General features: G+C 33.0%; 1 protein-coding gene across 2 annotated transcripts in view; it reads left to right on the forward strand.

Annotated features, from left to right (window-relative positions):
* Positions 1-21,164, forward strand: part of Cnx99A (Calnexin 99A) — a 60,395-nt gene that overhangs the window by 32,570 nt on the left and 6,661 nt on the right. For both annotated transcript variants that reach the window (XM_075378948.1, XM_075378949.1), the window contains exons 9-10: positions 7,226-7,348; positions 15,713-15,886. In XM_075378948.1, coding sequence (XP_075235063.1) covers positions 7,226-7,348; positions 15,713-15,886 — 297 coding nt within the window. The remainder of the gene's footprint in view (positions 1-7,225; positions 7,349-15,712; positions 15,887-21,164) is intronic.

Genomic DNA, 21,164 nt, shown 5'->3' on the forward strand with positions numbered 1-21,164 from the left:
ATCCTGGAAATTTTTCATTCAGGAACATGCAGACTGATATAGAAAAATGTGCAGATGCTCCATCCTGCTGCAACTGTGCTCGTTTCATGAGATACTTCTCTTGAAGTTGGGGTGTTAACCATGCCTCCAACATGTCTAAATAAATTTGTGCATCACTAGCCCTTCAAAAATTTAAGGACCAAAATTAAATGGCCTGTCGCTCCAGTCCGTATCATGACATACAGTTGATTTCTTTGAGACTGCTGCAAAAGAAAATCCTTATTATGCGGCAGTCTGAAATAACACATTTCTGGCACGCGAACTGAGATATATTGCACATTTGTCAATAAAAAGCACCATTCCACAGGAAAATTTTTCTAATAAAGCCTGGCTCAGTACAGCGCAACATTACATATCTGTATCTGACAGTTCATTGATGAACATCAGACAAAATGGCCTAACTTTCAAGTCCTTTTTCGTATGGTCTTGCATTAATCATCCCATCCCCATGGTATACGAGTTCAGCCGATGATTTACGACTTAATTTCATTGGTGGAAACTGCAATAGCAGCACATGTTTCTAATAGAGTTTACTTTCGTCCATTCTGTGGCCTATCGTTAACACTGCCTAATTCAAATGCATGTTTTTCCCTAGCCAACATTGTTGCTTTTCATGGTGGCGACTTATTAAAGCATTGCTGAAACATATCACTAATTAGCTTCATTGTGTGGTTCGTGTGTTGTTCATGAACCCATACATTTGTCACTAACTGCTTCTCAACGCTGTAATTACTCGTGTCAGCCATTTTAGCACAACTGCCTTTTACTCAGAGTGTGTGATGTAAAAAACTGTTGCCATCTGGCCACAATGAAAATACAACATATTGAAAAGCACATATTTTTAACTCATATTTTTAACTTTGAAGATATGATGATTTCCCAGCCACTCTGTATATCAACACTAAACAGAGAATGAATAGCCTCACTTGAAGGAGCTGGTTTCTAGAGAGTGATTAAAAGATAAATTTATTATCTATTCAGAATAAATGATATATATATACATATAATTTATAATAGCATAAGTGCGCCACCTCTTAATGTTATGAATACTGAATTATTTAATCTTGATGTAATAAATTATAAAAAAATTAAATTCATTCTTTTTGCTTTCTGCCTAATTTGATTATATTTTTGGTTAGACAGCACCCTCTTATGTGAATTTTACACATTCCAGATGGCTGTGTAAATATATGTGTGTGTGTGTGTGTGTGTGTATATATATATATATATATATCGCTTTGAAGTATATTACTGTAAAATCACTTAGAAAGAAATATTTGCTGAAATTATATTGATTCTATTTTCTTTTAACTAATAGATCAGAAATATGATTTTTTTAAATATCTCCATATTTAAGAATTCTGTGAAATAAGCATACCATTTTTAAAAGTGTTAAATAATTTTTATTTAATACATGAAGTAGTTCAACGTGAGAAAGAGAAGTGTGTATCGCTTGTAGAAATTCCTATTACTATATGAATTGCACAGACTGTGTTCAGTTAGGTCCTAAACTCTTATCTCAGATTAGGTAATCTTTACAGCATACATTTCCATTTATAAATTTCTCCTTACTGCTTTTTCATTTTAGTAATATTCCACGTAGATTTCACTTATCTGATTTTACAAAATTTCTTCCTCGGTTCGGTTCAGTTCAGCTACTGGGCACATACTTTATAATTACGAGTAAAGGTAGCTAATATAGTATAATATCTCATACTTACGTGGTAGCTAAAGAAATAAAAAAAAAAAATGTTGGCAGTGTTACAGTAATATGATAAAACTGATATTAGTTGGTTTTATATCCGTATTGGTTTCATAACAACCTTTTTCCACAGTCTCACTAAAAGTCACTGTTAAAATATCATTTGTGTTATTATTTCTTATGTGATTTTTAATAATAAACAATTTAGGTATATTTTTCAAAATTTCTCAGTGTCAGTGTTGAATTTTCCTTTTCTTTAAAAAGAAAAACAAGAACTTTGAAGATAGACTAATAAATTACTTATGAGTTATTCAATGTTCAGAAATCAGCAGCAGCAGTTTACAATAGTTTGTATACAAATGGTTTGCATGAAGAAACTGTGTAATAGCAACATTTGTTGTGATTGCAGTCTTATTATTGCCTGTCATACATGTTATTGTAGTCTTTTTTATTTTGTAATTATTTCTAGTAACCAGTGGTAAATTATTATTGCGTGAGAAACAAGAAATTTAATTCCAAACTGTTTCAGGCAATGAAAACCTTTAATAAAATTTTGATGTTTAATAACATTTAACTTTAATAAAAGTTAGAAAATGTAATAAAAAGCACAGAATTTAAAAGTATAATTGAACTGAAACAAATAGATTCAAGCAATTACTGTGTAAACTGCAAGTTAATAATATAGAAGAATTTGTCAATGGATGCACACTATAAACAAAATTTTTGAAAGCTGAAGTAACATGAAAACTCATTTCTTAAAATTGTATAGCTCTTAGTCCAAAAAATAAATAAATAAGAATGTGTGTAAATCCTAATATATAATGATAGAGGTATATACTTAATGTATAAGAAGGATATGACTGAAGCTCTGTACAAAAATGAAAAAGAGTATAAAATAAGAAAAGTTCATATTAATGTCTATTGAGATTAATTTAAAAGTATTTTAAAAGCTTTTTCCAATTTTAAAGATATCACCTAAAATATAATGTCACTTCTATATGCTAGTTTAAACCAGTTTTCCACTACCACTCTGTCGATTTGCCTTCAGCCAATATTTGACAAAGCACAGGCGATCAGGATGAATATGAAAAATTGGCTGAGCTCAAGCTTATTAAGCAGTTGCATCAGCTTATTTCATGGAATTCCTATGTCAGTTTGGATTCCAGCAGAAATTGACACAGTTGCAGTCATTAAGAAAGAAAGATGTGTGGAATGTACGCAATTATTGAAAATATGAATGCCATAAAAAAGGTCAAGTTGCAGAAAAGAGAACATTCAAAGTTTGAATAATAACAAGTATATACTAAACAGCAAAACTATTAAATATTTCTCTTAAAATAAGTTTCAGTTCAGTTTGTTGTGAAGTTAGGGACAAACATTGTCATCATTGTTCATATCAATCCTGCACTGTTCTTTCACAGATTCATAAATCATTACATTATTACCATAAATTATGCACAGTCAGTTGCAGATATTCCTTTTTTACGTGCAAAAATGAATGACACTGTGAACCTTTTAATTAACATTTATCCTTTGATATAAATAGTGATATAAAATTGACTGTTCACTGATAAAATGTAATTTCTATTATGCAGGATTTGCTTGGGGCTATAAAAAATTTAAATTATGTCAGTTATAGTAATTGTATAGCTGTTTATTGATATTTAAATTGTTTGCAGTTGAGAAAAGTCACAAGAACTGCAAAGTAGTCCAGACTACAGATCATTTTCTTTTCATATTGTATCATCTAGAAGGGTGATGAAAATCTAAAATGATGTGTAAGGTTACCTTCTCTTGCTTGTGAATAAGAAACAACCTGTTACATATAAATCACATTTCCAACATTTTAATAAAGTCATGTTCGATTATTTTCAAGAAAAATAATTAGTTTTTATTGTCTTTACTTACTTGGAGAAAGATTTGTTTTTTTTTTTTGTATGATGTTATACTTTTCTGTGTTAAATTGCACCTCTCATGTTTTTTTGTGTATAAAAAAAATTATGTTGATTAAAACTATTTTGTAACTTAGGAAACATTATGGGGTAAAGTAATGAAGACATTGAATTACATGCCTGGATGGTGGTCAATTTATTTTGCTTATTGTTCAATACCGTTCATATTATATATATACTATTTATATTGGAGGCTTAAGAAGGTCAGATTTTCAATATTCTTTTGAGTGAATATATCTCCTGTTTTATGCAGTATGTAGTTTATACATGTTGACACATGTATAATGTATGTATTTAAACTTTGTCATCCTACCTAACGTGTTTATATAATAAAGTAGTAAAGAAATTGTTCCTGTAAAAAAAAGTAAAATAAATAAAAATTATGTATTTGGTAATTAAGTAAGTTATTAAGAGCTAAATGGTATTCTTAAAATTATTTCAGAGTAGTTTTTTTGTAAAAGTCTTTTGTATTTTGTAATTAATCAAGATTTTTAAGTTAAAAATTTTTAAGCTTTGTTTGGAATCTCAGTACTAAAGAGATTCCTACTCTATTCTCCTTATCATTTCCTATCACCTTTCAATACCTTCATGTTACCATTTTCTGGGGTTGAATTTTTCAGGATAGGTACTATCCTGAAAAATTCAGGATAGTATTTTACCAGTACAGTTACTTATTGCCTATAGGTTTGTTTTTGTTTATGTTAGATTTTTGTACAAAATGAGGGAAACTCTAAAAACATTTAAAATATTTATAATTTCGTACGAGGAAAAGTAAATCGAGAACAATTGCATTTGAGTGACATAATTATGTCAAAGAAAAGCAATACTGTAAAGAAGGATGAATGGATGATGTCTTCCTCTGACTTCCTAAATACAAAAATCAGTTGAACTGATTTATAACTTTAATCGAAGCTCAAACTTTCAGTGATTATATGTCAAAAGAAGTAATAGGTATTATTAGAGAGGCAGTACTTAAGCATTTACTCAAACATAGAAAAAGAAGTATGCCTTCATGTTTTCTTATAGCAATAACAAAAACATCAGACAACAAAATGCAATCTGACAACGAAATGTCAAATGTGAAACAGAAAGTATGAGTGAAGACTGTATTGATAGTTTATTTTTATTCCGAAGGTATCAGTTATCATTAATTTGCCAAATTGTAAACAGAAAATTTTATTAAAAAAAATGATGTGATTGATTAAATTCATAATTTTAGGCATGCATTGTGGAACATGGATCCTTGTTACTTTTGAATGACATTGCATCAGCACATTATTAATAATGTTCCTCATTTTTTGCTAAAAAAGGAATACCATGATATCTTAGCCATTTGACTAGCTAGATTTAGCACCATTTTTTTTTCTAAATTAAAAATGGCGAGGCGTCTCATTGATTCATGAGACTGTAATGAGTGGATTTTAAAGGAAGTGTTTTCTTGGAGATTTGATTCAGGAACTTAATTTTCACACCATTTCTCCAAAATACTTTTCTCTTATATGCCTTTTGCTTTACAATCTTGGAATGTTCATCTCCTTTTTATTTATCTGTTTAATAATGTAATCACTGTTAAGTTTCACTGATATGCAGTTTTCCTGTTTAAGTTAATTTTAAATTTTATTAACCTCCAAAGATGTTACAAGCATCTTTCTTCAAAAGTTGAGTTATATGTTCATTACAAACAGTAGCGTGTGAATTAATCTAAACACAGATGTTAGTAACTTTATTTAGAAAAAACTATACCTGTACAACTTGTGAATATCTAGTAATTAATGTCTTCCTTTATTTTTAATCACTTCATGTACATGTTTTGGCATCTATTCAAATTGTGAACTATGCGTTTTTTTCTTCAACATGAAACCATAACAATATTATTGCTTTAATGAGATCAATTTTTGGAACATTCATTTTTGAGTACTTTTTTAATTGTTGCCCAAATTTTTCAATTAGGTTTAAGTCTGGGGAATTCCTAACCTCTGAGCCCTTTTCATTTTTCAAAAAAGTTTTCGTATTTGGCAGCATGATATGGTGCCAAATATTGTAGGAATTTGTGAAGTTGTCACAATCCTTTCCTTCAGAATCTTTCCATCCATCGCTTTTCAACATACCATCTACTGTAACTAATGAAAAGGACCTGAAAATGTGAAAGAACCCCAAAACATTTTTTCTGGAGATGTTTAACTGATTGTTGGATATGAGGCAGTGATATATTTTCATCTGCTGCTTTTCTAATGTATGGAACCCTTTATTGTTGAACATAAAAATGTAATTCATCTGAAAACATTTTCCAGTCTTCTTTGGTCCAGTTAGCATGTGCTTTGGCCCACAAGAGCCTTCTTTTGTATATTGCTGCTATTAAATATATTTTAATAGCTTTATATATAGCCATATATTTGTATATATAGCTGTTAAAGCTATTTTTTCTTTTGCTATTTAAGCTGCTCGTCGAATTTTCCAACTGATGCATGTAGTGAGCATCTAATAGTTCATGTGTAAATGTATTCCCCTGGCCGCTAATTCTCTAAGTCCACAGCAATAATTTTTAATCAAGTTTACTTTTTCTCACTAACTGATATTGTGTCTGCTTAATGTTTCTTTTTTACAGCCATATTGCCTTTCCTTTGAGGTGAAAAGGAATTGATTTCTTTAAATTGTTAATTGTTTTAGAATAGTATTCATTGTTGCGAGTCCAACACCACTCTAGGAAGCTATTTGTCTTTGTGTCATAACAGTATGCTCAGAAAGAGAAACAATTTTTGACCACTTTCTTAGAGTTATGTCCTTAAGACATACAGAACAAAAGAATACAAAAATATGATTTTGTAATAAAAAATGAGATAAACCCTTTCACAAAACTGTTCATAAGAAGAGAATTGCTAAATAACCAAAGAACAATGATCTCACATTACACAGACAACTTGAAGAAATGGGTGTCAAGCAGTATAGCCATGTATAAATGAATAAAAAAAATTCAGTGGTCAGATTAACCTACACGCTACTGAATTCATCCTATTTTAATTCCAAAATAAATTTAAAAAATCACTTTTATATAATAAAAATAATATAGTGCAAATAGTTAAAAAGAAAGAGAAAAAAGAATATTAGAAATATAGTTTAAAATATTAATGTCCACATCACATTAAATTTTCCATTTTATGTGTGGATGATGTTTGTCTATAAAGTTCTACCCACACAGAATTTCTCATTCTGATAGGAATTCACTTCTAATCTTGAATTTAACTGAAAACTTGTAGCACGTAACCTTAAAGAAAGCAATTTCCATAAACTGATTAGGACGTGTTAGGGTTTCAAATTTAGTTTGTCTACAGATTTTGTAGGTTAGTGATTATAAAATCCTCACCTAGTCTAATTATTCTCCATATCGTATTTATTTACATTTCCACTAATTTCTTTGATTTAATTCCTTCTTTCCTGCTATTTTATTTTGTTTATTGTAATTGTAGTCAAATTTATAATTGTTTAAGTGTAGTGTGTATTTAAATTTTTGTTTTTTTGTAAAAAATAATTGCAGGATAGTTTGTTGACTGCATTATTAAAATATACAAATGAGCATCCTTGGTTGTGGGCAATATACATAGTTGTCATAGCATTGCCAATAGTACTAGTATTAGCTTTTTGCTGTGGTTCTTCAAAGGTAAGTGTTTTTATATATACACATTATAGTATATTAAGTTTGGGTAAATAGTTTTTTTTTGTTTTTTTTTATAACATACCCCGTGTATGAAGTATGTCTAGCATATATCCTGCATGGCACTTTACCCTGAAGGACTGTTGTGCACGTCTAGAAGTGCCAGAACTTCCTCACCCAAGTCAGGAATATATTCATACCTTACAAAAGATTTGGAAGGGTTTACTCTCAAGAACCTAATATTCAACAATAATATGATGTTCTTTCAGGGGACAGAATACAAATTCTAAATCATGCTTCTAGTCCAGAGTTAATCCATTATAGATAAATGCTCCGGAACAGTTCGTATGTGGTAAAGAAAAAACAGAACTTTCAGAATAGCGTAAGGGAATTAAAAAATTAATTATATGGTTTACAAATTAGCATCTTCCCCAGATTAATAAAAATCCTCTGAAAAATGAAATCGAATATATGCCGTAAATTGCCTCAGATTCTGTAAATGAAAGATTCTTCTTTCTGCACATTCATTTTATACAAACACATCTGCTCTCTCATTTCCTTAAACTTCTTGCTGTCCTGGCACTTAACTGTGATAAGTAAGAGAAAGTAAGTTCATGTAGCGCTTGTGGACTGGTTTCAATCATTGTTAGATTTCATTTCATCAGATGTTTGAGGTTTGTCCTGAGAATTACATGTTTTTACTAAAAAAAAAAATGTTAATTTTGGTTGACAACAATTTTTGCTATTGAATGATAAAAGAATAATTTTAACATCGTTTAACTGTCATTTTATTAGCAGTATGAAGTATATGCTGACTTGTTAAAACCACTTGATTTTTGTTTATAGTTTAACATTTATTATCGGATTTTGTCACTATACACTTCACTCTATATGGTATTATAAAAAAAAGATAATACAGCATTTGTTACATGACTGGAAAATCCATTCACTGCAATTGATGTTTAATGATTAGTGGAAAGTATGAAGATTTTCATTCATCCTTGGCTGTTCACATAGCCATCTGTGTGATGAAACCAACCCTAATTGATAAATAAACATACAGCATCTTGATTTCATCTTCAGAAAAAAAGAACAAAACCAAGAATATTGTAAAAATGTTTCACAGTTGGTTCTTTGAATTCATAATACAAACGTAATACAAAGAGTGTGGAGTTTAAAGTTAATTAAGATCGGAACGTTAGTTAAGATCGGTTAACAGCAACAGTAGAGCTGATCTCATTCAGTTCATGTTCAACTGAAATACATTGTTAAAGATTTAAGTTTGAAAGGTTTATATGTGAAATAAGGCTATTTAAATAAACTCACATTCATCCTCTGATTCAATGTAGTAAACACAATGCAAAGGATTAGTGAATTAAAATGACACTAGTGCATGACAAGGCTACTTCAGTCGCTAGCCAATTTTTAGTACAACGGCAGCCTCTAGATATATTTACATTCTAAGGATCGCATCTTTTTTGAAACATTGATTATAATGTCAGTCCCTGATAAGATCATCACTTATGTAGACTTATGTATTCATCCAGTAAGTTAAAAAAACAGATTCTGTTTCTATCAAACAATCCATGTCACAGTTACGAATTAAATATGTGTTATAAATTCTTTATTTTTACAGTAGCAGTAGTAGTTCGGGAAAATTAGTATTATTACGAAGTTGTTTTTTTTTAACAGTATTATTTCATGATTATGTTTTAATACATTACAGATTTCTTACATAATAGCTCTTGTAAGTATAATATTCAATTAAGGTTTAAATTTTTTCTTTAAGTAAAAAAAACAGTCAAGCAGACCATAGTATATGCTTTATTATATTTATTTACTTTCAGTGGTGTTTGATTGATGGTTTACTGTGAACAACAATAGGATAATTTAATTGCAAAATCAATAAGTTGTTAATTATAACAAAACAAAAAGATAATTCATAGCTATCGTATTGGTACAAGTGTTATGTAATTTAATTATATGATCGATTTACTGAACTGGAATGCATTTGTTTTTGTGTAAACAGACATATATCAAAATGATTTTATTGATTAAAAAAATAAGAAGAATATTTTTGATTATATTTCTTTTCGGACATTTTATGAAATATAACAATTTCATAAACTGTTAATATGAACATTTATTGGCTATGCTTACAATCTTTTACAAGGTCTGTTCAGGAAATAACCGAATATTTTAATTATGCACCAACAGATTTAGCGATGTGCAGTTGGCAGCATTGTGTTCCACTTAACCTCCTCTGTAACACATGTTCCTGGATTGTTAATATCTCATTTAGTTTTCATGTTATTGTTATTTTAGTGCAATATTTTTGTGTTAGTAACGATATTTTGTAATGTGTGATTTTTTAATAATTAAACTTTTGTCTCAGCTTTCGTTTCCCCGTTATGATCCTTTGCATGAATGTTTCTTCTTGATTGGTTTGTTCAAGAAGTTGCCGACAAATGTCTATTCTATGTTCTTTCTGTTTTTTGGTCATCAAATTAGGAACAAACTTTGCTGCGACTCGACGCATGTTCAATTTTTCAGTCAATATGTGTCATGGTATGATCTGATCAAGCTACTAACCTTTTCTGAAAATTTTCTGGCAGCTGATCGACAATTTTCACCAGATAGTTGATTTTCTGAGCACAGGTGTCATCGGTTGAAGTTGAAGGCATTCTTGGTCGAGGGTTATCTTCAATTGATAACAACTTTTAAATCGTGAACCATTTGTAACATTGCATACGACTGACATCTTTGTAACATGTTTCAAAAGTTGAAAAGTTTGGGTCAAACCTTTTTACGTAATATCAACCTGTGTATGATGTAACTATATATCGTCCAGGATTTGTGCATTAGCTCTTAAATAAAATTACTACATAAAAGTCTTAAATTAACTTTTATGTTAAGTTTAAAAATTCTACTAGATGTTTAAGAGATTGCTGAATTGAAATAAATATTCAACTTTTGAGATTAGTCACAAATCATGATTTTTATGTGTGTGTATATATAATAATTCATTAACATAAAAAATTCATCAAAATACCACTGTGCCAAATAACCTAAAACAACCACCAAACACAGTAACAGAGGCTAAAAAACTAATCCAAATTTTAACCTTTGCAGGATCCTGCATCACCAATCCATACAAAATTGCAATATTACATCAAACAAAAACAAAAAATAAATAAATAAAAACTAAAAAATTAGAAAACTTAAACCCTAATAACCATGATTCAAGAAACAATATCAATGCCAACTTATCATTCCAGTTGGAATGATAAATTAGGATTAGTCCTAAGATTATGGCTTGGGTGTAGAAAGTGTTAATTTTTTTTTGTCTTGCCTAATATGGTAATAAAAATGGATTTATCAAACATTGTATACCATTGTATTGGAAAATTGATAAACGAACAGCATTCCAACCCCATAGGAGGAAGACACTCACCTCCTTGTGACATTACCTATGGTTGCCACACCATCCCCTCCATTCCAAGCCCTAAGGGGCTTTACCGGAGGTCATCTTTAGACCCTCTAACTGATTACATCTCACAGTCATCAGCCAGGCCTCGGTCGGGATGCCACAGATCTAAATGCCTCGGCAAACATTTGCATCAGTAAATACATATCAAATTTTGCCTTCACGTAGGCCTCAAACGGACATCTTCACATCCAACCTTACATGATTCCCTCAAACTTAGCTAACCGAAACCGTGGAAGCGCGGATCCTGCACCTAGTACAGATTTGACAATTCCGTTCATGACTGTGAATGTCTCAGAAAACGAACAAGTTTAACATTAAATCAGTGCTACACTCATACCAATCAAAATTGTGTCTTACGCAACATAGAAATTCACCCCTGCACTCAAGTAAGTCGTCAACAAGGGGAACGCAACCTCATTCTGGTCCACGGAGGAGCTGGGAACAAACTCTGCACCCCACCCGGTCTCATCATGTCTCATGGCATTACCAAGTCACGACAAAGACCACCACTGGCAAAGGGAAGCCATGCCCCTGATTGCATGGGCTACCATTCCCCGGCAGCACAGCCACCCCCACCAGCGAGAACCCCAAATTGAATCACAAAGAATACCAATATAACCGTGGCACAATGTCAATGCGCTACCTCCAACCAATCCAATGCTTAAGCCGGAACCCTAGCCTCCCAGGATCCTACCACGATCGAGTACCTCGATCAAACTCTCTGCACACCTACACATCGCAAGGGTGCAAAGAAAACCAGCCACTATAATAGACCATTCCTCGCAGATCATCCAATTGGTACAGAGATCCATGAAGGAATTTATTCTCTCAAGTTCCCTAACAGCTTGTGAACATTCGACCTCGTAGGGGGGACAGATGTAGAGGATGTGGTCCACTGTATCGTCAGTCCTGCAATCCAGGCATTGACTCAAATCCACCAAACAAAACCTAGCCAAGCTCGCCCGAAAGGCACTATGCCCAGAGAGAAACTGTGTGATATATAAATTGGGGGAAACCCATCTAATAATATACCATGCATGTAGCAAACTGTGAGGGGATTCGTCCTACCTGATGTAAGACACAAGGCCCCAGTCTTCAATCTCCTGCTTTCGTTCTGACTGTCAGTATGTTGTTTACCTTGGAAATCTAGCGTTCCTGATGCTCATTACCCAAGATATCTATTATCCTTCCACAAGACTGTGCTGTTGCTGCCTATAACAGCCAGCAAGTGGAGTCGTTGGGCCCGCAGTAAAATGTCCACGCAATACCTAAAAGCCATGCGGTGAGCCCAGACAAGCGCAGCATACAGCATAATAGCTTCACTGGACACCTTTGTAAAGGATACACATGGTACAGTAATTCAACGCATAATATAATAAACAGCGGTTATAATGCAATAAACTGTAATGCTTTCATCTTTTAGATCTCTTGTAGTCTGCATAATATTATTTAATAATAGACATGCCAATAAAATAATTAAAACATATTAAGTTAAAATTATTAATAAAAAATCAACATAACTAATAATTACATTTTTACATCACCTACTGTAACAGATAATGGAATTTATTTAAACTTTTATTTTAACTTTGTTTCATTATATCTAGGCCAGCCAGATTAGCAAATAAATTATTCCCTAAATCTTTTCATTTATTCTTCAGTGTAAACACATAATAAAATATTTCTACAATTTCTGTTTCCTTCCTATTATTATTATTCATTTCTATGATTCGCAAACTATTCTCTATTCTGGTTACAGCAAACTGTCCAGAACATTGAAAATGTAGGTGTATGTATCTGCCTAGTGTCTGCCTATTAGCAGGTCCCTTATGTTAACTACTGTATCCATCAGTTTGCTTCCTTTCTTCTTAAACTGACTTTTCAAGTTGTCAAGATTCTGGTTTCCTTGTGTACTTTCTGGATAAGTGTTCTTTTCTCTTTAATCTTATTCATTACTTCTCATTCCTCACTTTATCTGTCCATATTACTTTCTCTATCTTTCTCCATACCCACATCTCAAAGCCTCAGTCCAGTCCCTCTCCTTCTTCATTATCCTGGCTAACCTCTTCGTTAACTGTTGAGTCCATCCCATTTACTACATAGTAATTTCCTCTTCTTACTGAAGGCTTCCTTTGCTATCGCTATCCTTCCTTTTATTTTCATTGTGCTCTTCCAGTCGCTCTTATCACCACAGTCCCTAAATATCTGTAATCTTTTACTTTTCTTAATTTCAAATAAATCATATTTAAGGTAATTTTTTATTCTTCCTCTATTTATATCATAAATTGGAATAATATTATAAATTGTATTATTGAAATATCCATACATTACATATGCTGCACATTTATGTTCAGATTTATTATTACTGTTAATTTAAAATATGTGTTATATTATAATCTGTATTATATTTTCATAACATTACTGTTATTTACATTACACACTCCAATGCTTATGGAATATGGAAGCTCGCAGAAATATGGAGCAAGTGCCTAAATGTAGCTGGGGATTTTTGTTGAAAAGTAGCGTCAGTTTTCATTGTCATCAAATAAATCATTTTTGTACAGCCATTTAACTTTTTAATTATTGATTATACATAACAATAACAAAATTGGTTTGCTTGGCATTTCTCCCGCCACCCCCCCATTTGGTTGCTCTAAAGCATAAGACTGAATGTCTGTGCCAAATGGGTACTGAGCCTCAAAACAGTAGCAACCAGTGTCCTAAATACCTCCTAGAGCTTACCTAATAGCGTGAGCAGACTAAGCGCGGTCCCATACACCACCAGCTTACGTGTCCTAACCGCCCACTTGGAGTGCAGTTACCCATTTTAGTAAATATATGACAACTAATATATATCAGCTATATATATCAACTAATAAAAGTATATATGACATCCAATTCACTGTATAAAAGTATATATAGACAGAAATTCACTGCCACGCCTAGGTTGCTGAATGCCAGCAAGTACCTGCCCACCATATTAAAGCACTTGGAGCCTTAATTGGCTGATGGTCAGCCATATATTTCTAGGTTAGTTTCAGACAGCAGTGCAGTAGGAGTCTTCCCTTAGGAAACTACTGATGTCGGTTGAACATAGCAACCACATCAAGAAACTCCAACACTGCAGCTCTTGCCACATTGACTCACCGCTTGTGAGTGGCCAATTTTCCCCTTGACCTCTTAAGTTCGAGGGTGGCTCAGTGAGTCTCTGCCCCCCCCCCCCCGGAAGGGCAGTCAAACATCAGGTGTTCATTGGACTGGACCTCCCCGCAGATACAAAGCTCATCAGCTGCCAGGCGGAACTGAAACAGACATTGGTTCAAATTAACGTTGTTGGTGAGTAGCTGGGTACCTGTTGCTCTTAAAAACAAACTCAAGGCATACCATTCCCCCAGATCCCGTATAAACTTATACAGGGATCTTCCCTTAGTCGTGGTGTTTTTTCAGCTGCCATGCTTTCATCGTGAGGATCTGCAGCCTCTTCCACAGGCGGGAGATGGGCAACTGAACGAAATTTAGATACAGTGCATTGTGATTACCATTCCCTTTGGTAGTGGCCCAGCTCAGAACTGCATCCCAAATAATTCGGACTCCCAGCCTCTTCGCAATCTCCACATGGCTGGCCGAACTTTCACCACTAAATCGATTGGGAGAGCCTTTCCCAATATAGCCTCGTAAGAAGTTATTTTAAAAACACCAGTGAATACAATTAAGGCTCTGCGCTGGGCACTCCTTAAATTTTGAACAATATCCCTATTTCATATCCAACCTATGCGACCATTTGTAGGAGTAAGCTTAACCTTTTTCCACAAAAACAGGCATAAGAGGGGTCATGCTTTCAAAGACACCTTGGTACACCATGTACATTTGACAACCAGATAAACATACATACATAGTCCTTCCCTTCCAAGCAACCCTTCTAAGTTTGTGCACCGAGATGGTGTTCGTCGCTACTTGCCTAATGTGGTTGCTAAACAGCAACTTCTCATTAAACAAAACACCTAAGTACTTATGAACTAAACTTGGCTGATTACACAGCCTTTATATTTAATGTGGGGGTTTCAACTGTATGATAATTTGTCTGCACCCTTGAGAAGAATAAACTTCATCTTGGGCCCAAAAATCTTTAAATTTTGAATGTCCATCCAGCCCTCTGCGGTTGACAAGGCCACTTGGGCTTGATCTTTCAGCTGCGGTTGTGAATTACTAAAAACTAAAAGGAGACAGTCAATGGCGAAAGCCTGGACCATGACCCCTTCTGGGAATGTCAATTCCAGAAACCCATCAAATACCAGGTTCCACAGCAGGGGACCGAGAATGGAACCCTGTGGGCTTCGTCTGGTAACAATTTTTCCACAGCTAGGTGCGCATCTTAAACAGAGTTGTACGATTAGACAAATAGTCACAGACTACGGCCTGCAGGGCTATGAAAACATTGCGGCATTCCAACTCATAGAGGACATAAACTCAAACACAAGGAAGGAAATGCTGCCCCTCTATGTCTATAAAAATTGCTAAAACATATTTACAGTCAGTGCTTCCCACCTTGGCAAGAGCATTTAAGATTCAATCATTGGCCGAGTCTGCCGTAGGACCCTATCGCAGCCAGTCTTGTGGCTCGGCTGAATTGTTCAGCCATTAATACCACCTCCTCCATGCGCCATTTCAACCCCTGCAAGGCAGCTGTGCATTCACACCACAGCCTTTGCTGATCCAGGCCCCTTAGGTTATAGTGACCCGAATTTGAAGCCCTTATTACCAGTTGATAGTACATAGTCATAACACATTTTATTGTTATTTCAACTACATGGGGAACAATATCACCTTTGTATTTATTTATGTAATCCATAATTTATATTGTAAAATTTGCCCATTATTAGGAAAAAGAAGATAACCAAGCTAAGAAATCGGAAGATGCAAAGAAAACTGATGCGTTTACTCCAGATGATCCAGGTGTACAGGAAGATGATGTTGATGTTGATAATGAAGGTGATGATGAGGGGATAGAAGAATCCACAGCAGCCACACAGACCAGCACTACTAGTCAGACACAGGTAAACTCTTTTGTGGTTGTGTATGTTTGATAACAATTCATTACTATCTAGGGAATTTTTTTCTCAATTTCTTTACTACACACTTTATTACTGACAATTAATATAAATGAGGATCTTAGTCAGTTTCCCATGCAAGCCAGTTTAGATTCTTTAATAGATTGAATTTTTGGTTTTTCAGTTGAAGTATTTAGATGATATTACTATAGTACTTTTCAATTTGTGGAGTTTTTTTTTTGTATATGTGTCAGGAATAATGGTTACACAACAATAAGCAAACAAAAAAAGAAAGAGTTATTTTATGCTTAAACTTTTGGTATCAAAATAAAAGGATACTGCTGCAACCATTCATTAAAAATTTGATGCAAGATTTACTAATTCTGTTCTAGTGATCTGTCAACATTCTCATAAGCTGAACAAAATTTGAAAATACCAGAAGTGTTCAAATTCATATACACCTAGAATTAGTTACATGTTATCAAATATTGACCAGAAAGACTTCTATTAGGCAAGAAATACCAAGAACAAGTTTATGAAAGATTCTAAAGGGGTTGAAATCTAAGTGTTGTAAACCAAGTCTGGACTGCATGGAGGTTGCTCCGGTGTATTCCAGTATACGGATGCAATTTTTTCTTTAGTTTAAGCTGCAAGTGTTGATGTGAAGCAAAATGATGTCTTAGATTGGAAATGTCTATTTTTATGTTTTCAGTTTTTTTTTTAGTTTTGCTTCGTGAAAAGTTTTCAGTAGTACGCTGAATTAACTGCATGACATTCATGGAGAGATTCAACACACAAAACTCCTTTGAAATCAAAAAACCTTTGCCAGAACTTTTCCAGCTGACTGTAGAGTTTTGGCTTTAATGGATACAGTTTATCTGTTAAACAGATATGGAGAGATGCAGTTATCTCTCCATACTTAACTGTTTTGATTCTGAGGTGTAATGATGCACCAAAGTTTCATCACAGGTCATGATTCAATGCAAAGAAAATTCTCCTTTAGCTTGATAATGACTCTAGAACCACTGGCACACCTCTAGCCAAATAAGAGCTTCTGACCTTTGTTGAGATGATGGGGGACCCATGATGCTGCTATATTTTAAATCCAAGATCACCAGTAATGGATTGTCTGAGCTCAGCCACAGCTTATTTCGATCTCAGAAGCAATTTTTACAATTATTAATCAACTGTTGTTCTCGATAAGGCAACGAACCATGAGAACGTTTTCAGTAGTAGCACTTGTCCTTGCATGATGTTGACCTTAATTTTCAACTAGTTCTCATCCTGAAAACTGCTTATGCCAATCATACACTTGAGTTATTTTAAGTGTATTGTCCCCATTATATCATCCTCATTCATCCTCTGAAGAATTATCTAAACGGTAGTTACCGGAGGCTAAACAGGAAAAAGAAGAAGTGTATTGTCCCCAAATTGTGCATGAAGTCTTCTCAAAATTTCAGATGTTTCACACTCTGCCACAAGAAATTTAATAATACATTGCGCAACACATGATGCTCTGATATTGTGATACCGACTAGAAAAAAATTGTGAGCTGGCTTTGTAAGAGTGGGGAATCCGCTCCGTCCATTCCTATGTACAACACTTGAGAAGCCACATTCCTCTCCATTAGCTTTACATCAATGACAACAAAAATTCCAGTTTATGTTTGATTAACCCTTGTATTAAACTCTTTTTGGTTTTTATTTGGAGAAACTTTTAGCCTGCTTTTTATGTACTTAGTCTTGTAAATGTAGACAAACAGCGTTTTATTATTGAGTTTTATTCAATAAATTAGTAGTTCAACTATATTGAACATATTCCCTTCTTTAATATCATATTACTTCCTTCACTTTGTTAGGTTTTAATACCACCAGTAAATAATTCTTTATCTTGAAGTCTGAGTCAGTATTTGGTGCTCAGATTCTGGGTCATAATGTTTGGTCTAGATCTCTTCATAGGTCGCTGTCCTATAAAATTCATCTTTAATCAGATCACATCGTTCCTCCAAGTTTCATAAATATGAAGAATCTGTTTTCTTGGCAATTTCAGTGAGGTGGCTTTTTGTGACCTTGCATATGTTTTATAGTAGTTCAGTGTGTTATGAAAAATTGTGTGAATTGTACGTAATTGTGTGAACTGTACCTTGTAACTTACCCCTTGAGTGTGGTTATTGATGTGAAATTCCATAGCTGGAATTTGTTTATATTCAGTCCCTTCTGAACGGTGCAAGCAAAAATTTGAAAGATTCTTAACTTATACTGAATTTTTGAGAATTTATTAATAGAATTCCATGAATTAAATTATTTTACAAATTTGTTGTATGTTCTGCCCATGTTCGATGCTGTTTTTAAATTCCATTTTTGTAGACAATTATATTCTGGTGACCACCCTCATTACTTTTGCTAGGAATCCTAGCATGTGATTGATATTCTCAATAATGCCTTTTCCATTTTTAGGTTTGATCTTAGGCTTATGCCAGGTCACCCTGGCATAAAAAAAAAATACTAAAATACAAAATACTAAAATTATAGTTACAATGCTAAATGAACATATAACATATGTTTAAAAAAATGTGTGAAATATCAAATACATTTGTTCAATGTTAGGTGTATATTACCACATTTTTATGTCTACGCTGTAAGGGTTTAAAATGATTGATGAACAAAACAAGGTTCTGTTTAAGCTTACTATCTTACCACTTTGTGTATTCCAAAGCATAATTATGCCCTCAAAAAAAATATTGTCAGAACATTTCCTCCATTTTTGTAAAATTTTGCAAAACAGTTATTTGCTGTTTAGTGAAACAGTACATATTTTCTTAAAAAAATTGTTTGTTGACACCTCTTTCTTAGATAGGGGGAGGAAGTTATAGAATGAAAAGTTTCCATTAATATCAAACCACTACTGCCTCTGACCACTCAATTATAATCCCCTTGCTCCTGATAAGACCTACTCCTGACATCACACAACAATTTCCATCTGAGCTCTGCATTAGATATTCACTCACATTTTAATATTTCATCTTAAGTCTGTATGTAGTCGATTTATCACTAAATACGTTAACGAACAAGAAAGTCATCTTCATGCTGCAACATTTTGATCATAAAGTCAGCACACATTCGTAACCGACTATATGCTAAGACTGTAACAGCTGTAAATGGTAAGGACGCATATGTAAGCATTTCCTTAAAACATTTTGCATTGGAATCACTAGTTTGCGGCCAGTCTTCCTAATACGTATTTGAGAACCAAGTGGGAAAGATTCCATGACAAATTTAATATTTTCTTTAAACTCTGTGGTTATTCTGTGTATTCCTTTGTTTACACAGATTTCTTACCTTTTCAGAGTGATTATGCCATCAATGAATGTTATTACAAATTTAACTGAAAAACTGAAGCCTTTTTGTGTTGTAATACATTTGGGCCCGAGTGATTTTTATATGGTTTAATCCTCAATCTTAGTGAATTTTGGCATTTTTGAAAAAAATTATTGTAACAATAACTTTGTAAAGGTAGCCTTTCGTTCAAAATTAAATTTTGCCTTTTTCAATTTCAATTTTACTAAGTCTTTCGTAAATCCAGATCTATTTTTCATAACAGTCCCTACAGCTAAAAGAATTTTATTTTTCCACAATTCATCATAAACAAGAAGACTGGTGTAAAATTCAGTGTAAATAACATGACCCTGCCCCAGGTAAATGTTACAGTCAAAGCATAAGATTTTTGACTGAATTATCCACATTTGTTGTGAGCTTATATATATTTCTGCATTGCACATATAGCCTGTTTTAGCATCACTTACAATGTAAAATTCGACATCATATTTTTCTGGCTTATTTTTTATGTACACGCAGAATCCAACGCTTCCTCAAAATGGGCATATTCTACTTTCTAATTCCATGAGGGATAATATCGTCCTACATTGTTTTGTAGAAAACTTCCATACTGGCCTGATTTTATGTAAAGGTCCGTGTCTGGGTACATTGTGTGCAATCCATGTGAAATTATCGTTCAAATTATATTATTAATATTAATGTGTATGAAAATCGACTAAAAAATCTTATCTCATGGCATAAGTTTGCTCGCAAATGTTGTTGACAAAACAGGGTCTTAAGAATAGTAATCTTTAAGTGTGGGCTTCTGCACCAAGCTTATATGCAAAATAATTGCAAAAAAGTGGTATATGTGTAGCTTTACAGAGACCCATTTGCTAAATAACGAATGAGGTTTGATTTTCTCCTCCTGGCATAATCTTTCAATTGTTTCATTTGCATATCTATTTATTTTTTTATTTTTCAAAATATATTATGATCAAGAAAATGGGAAAACCTTCAGATTCTGTAGACGTTTTTTCAATATCTATTTCATTCTATTCTGAAAAAGATGTATTTTAGAGGTTAGGTCTAACCACTAAATTGGCTAATATGGGTAAATTGTGAGGCAAAATGTTATCATCATTATCATTAGATACAACACTGTGATTTGAACTATGTAGACAACTCACGTTATTTTTAAAACTACTGTCAGTAGAAAATCCATCGTCAGATAAATCATCTATAGTTGCCCCAGCAAGTCTATGAGCTTGTGAGTCATGTTCTGAAATCTGATTCATTATATTACTGTTTTCCAAAACATTATTTTTGCTGTTATTATTTTTGTTTCAATTTTTGACTTGCAAACAATACAATAATATTTACAATCTTGTAAATAATAACAATTCCTTAACCAGTGACTAATGCTCTGATTGGTATTATTGTATAGGCCTATACAATAATGTCTTTCATCACAATTATATTTAGATCTGTCATTCGTAGTACACAATGTGTGTATAAAGAAATAAACTAAAATTTATTTCTTTAAAGATATTCGGATACCATTTTTGTAGTCATATTATTTTATAATTACTCATTGTTTTTCACAAATTTTTTGTTTGTGTGTTATTAGTGCGGTTTGTTGTGGCATAATTTAAAACTGTAGTTAAGAAAAAACATAAGGAATCACACATGAAATTATCAATAATGTTTATGATTTTATGAAAGAAGCAGCTCTAAAAGTAGGTGGTAAATTAACTGACAACAAACGTATAATTGGCATTGGACTGGACAGTTTTGATTAAGGTCTAGTTAAAAGAACAGTTAATGAATTTAATTCAAAGAAAAATGAATTACCTACTTGAAAAAAAAAATAAGGCAAGAACTTCAGTCATCTATTGATTTTAAAGGCAGTGAATCAACTTTAGCTGTTATTTTGAAAGAGTTAGGTTTCAAATGGCATAAATGTGAAA

Source organism: Lycorma delicatula, chromosome 11, assembly GCF_047948215.1.
Source record: "Lycorma delicatula isolate Av1 chromosome 11, ASM4794821v1, whole genome shotgun sequence".
Taxonomy (NCBI): Eukaryota; Metazoa; Arthropoda; class Insecta; order Hemiptera; family Fulgoridae; genus Lycorma; species Lycorma delicatula.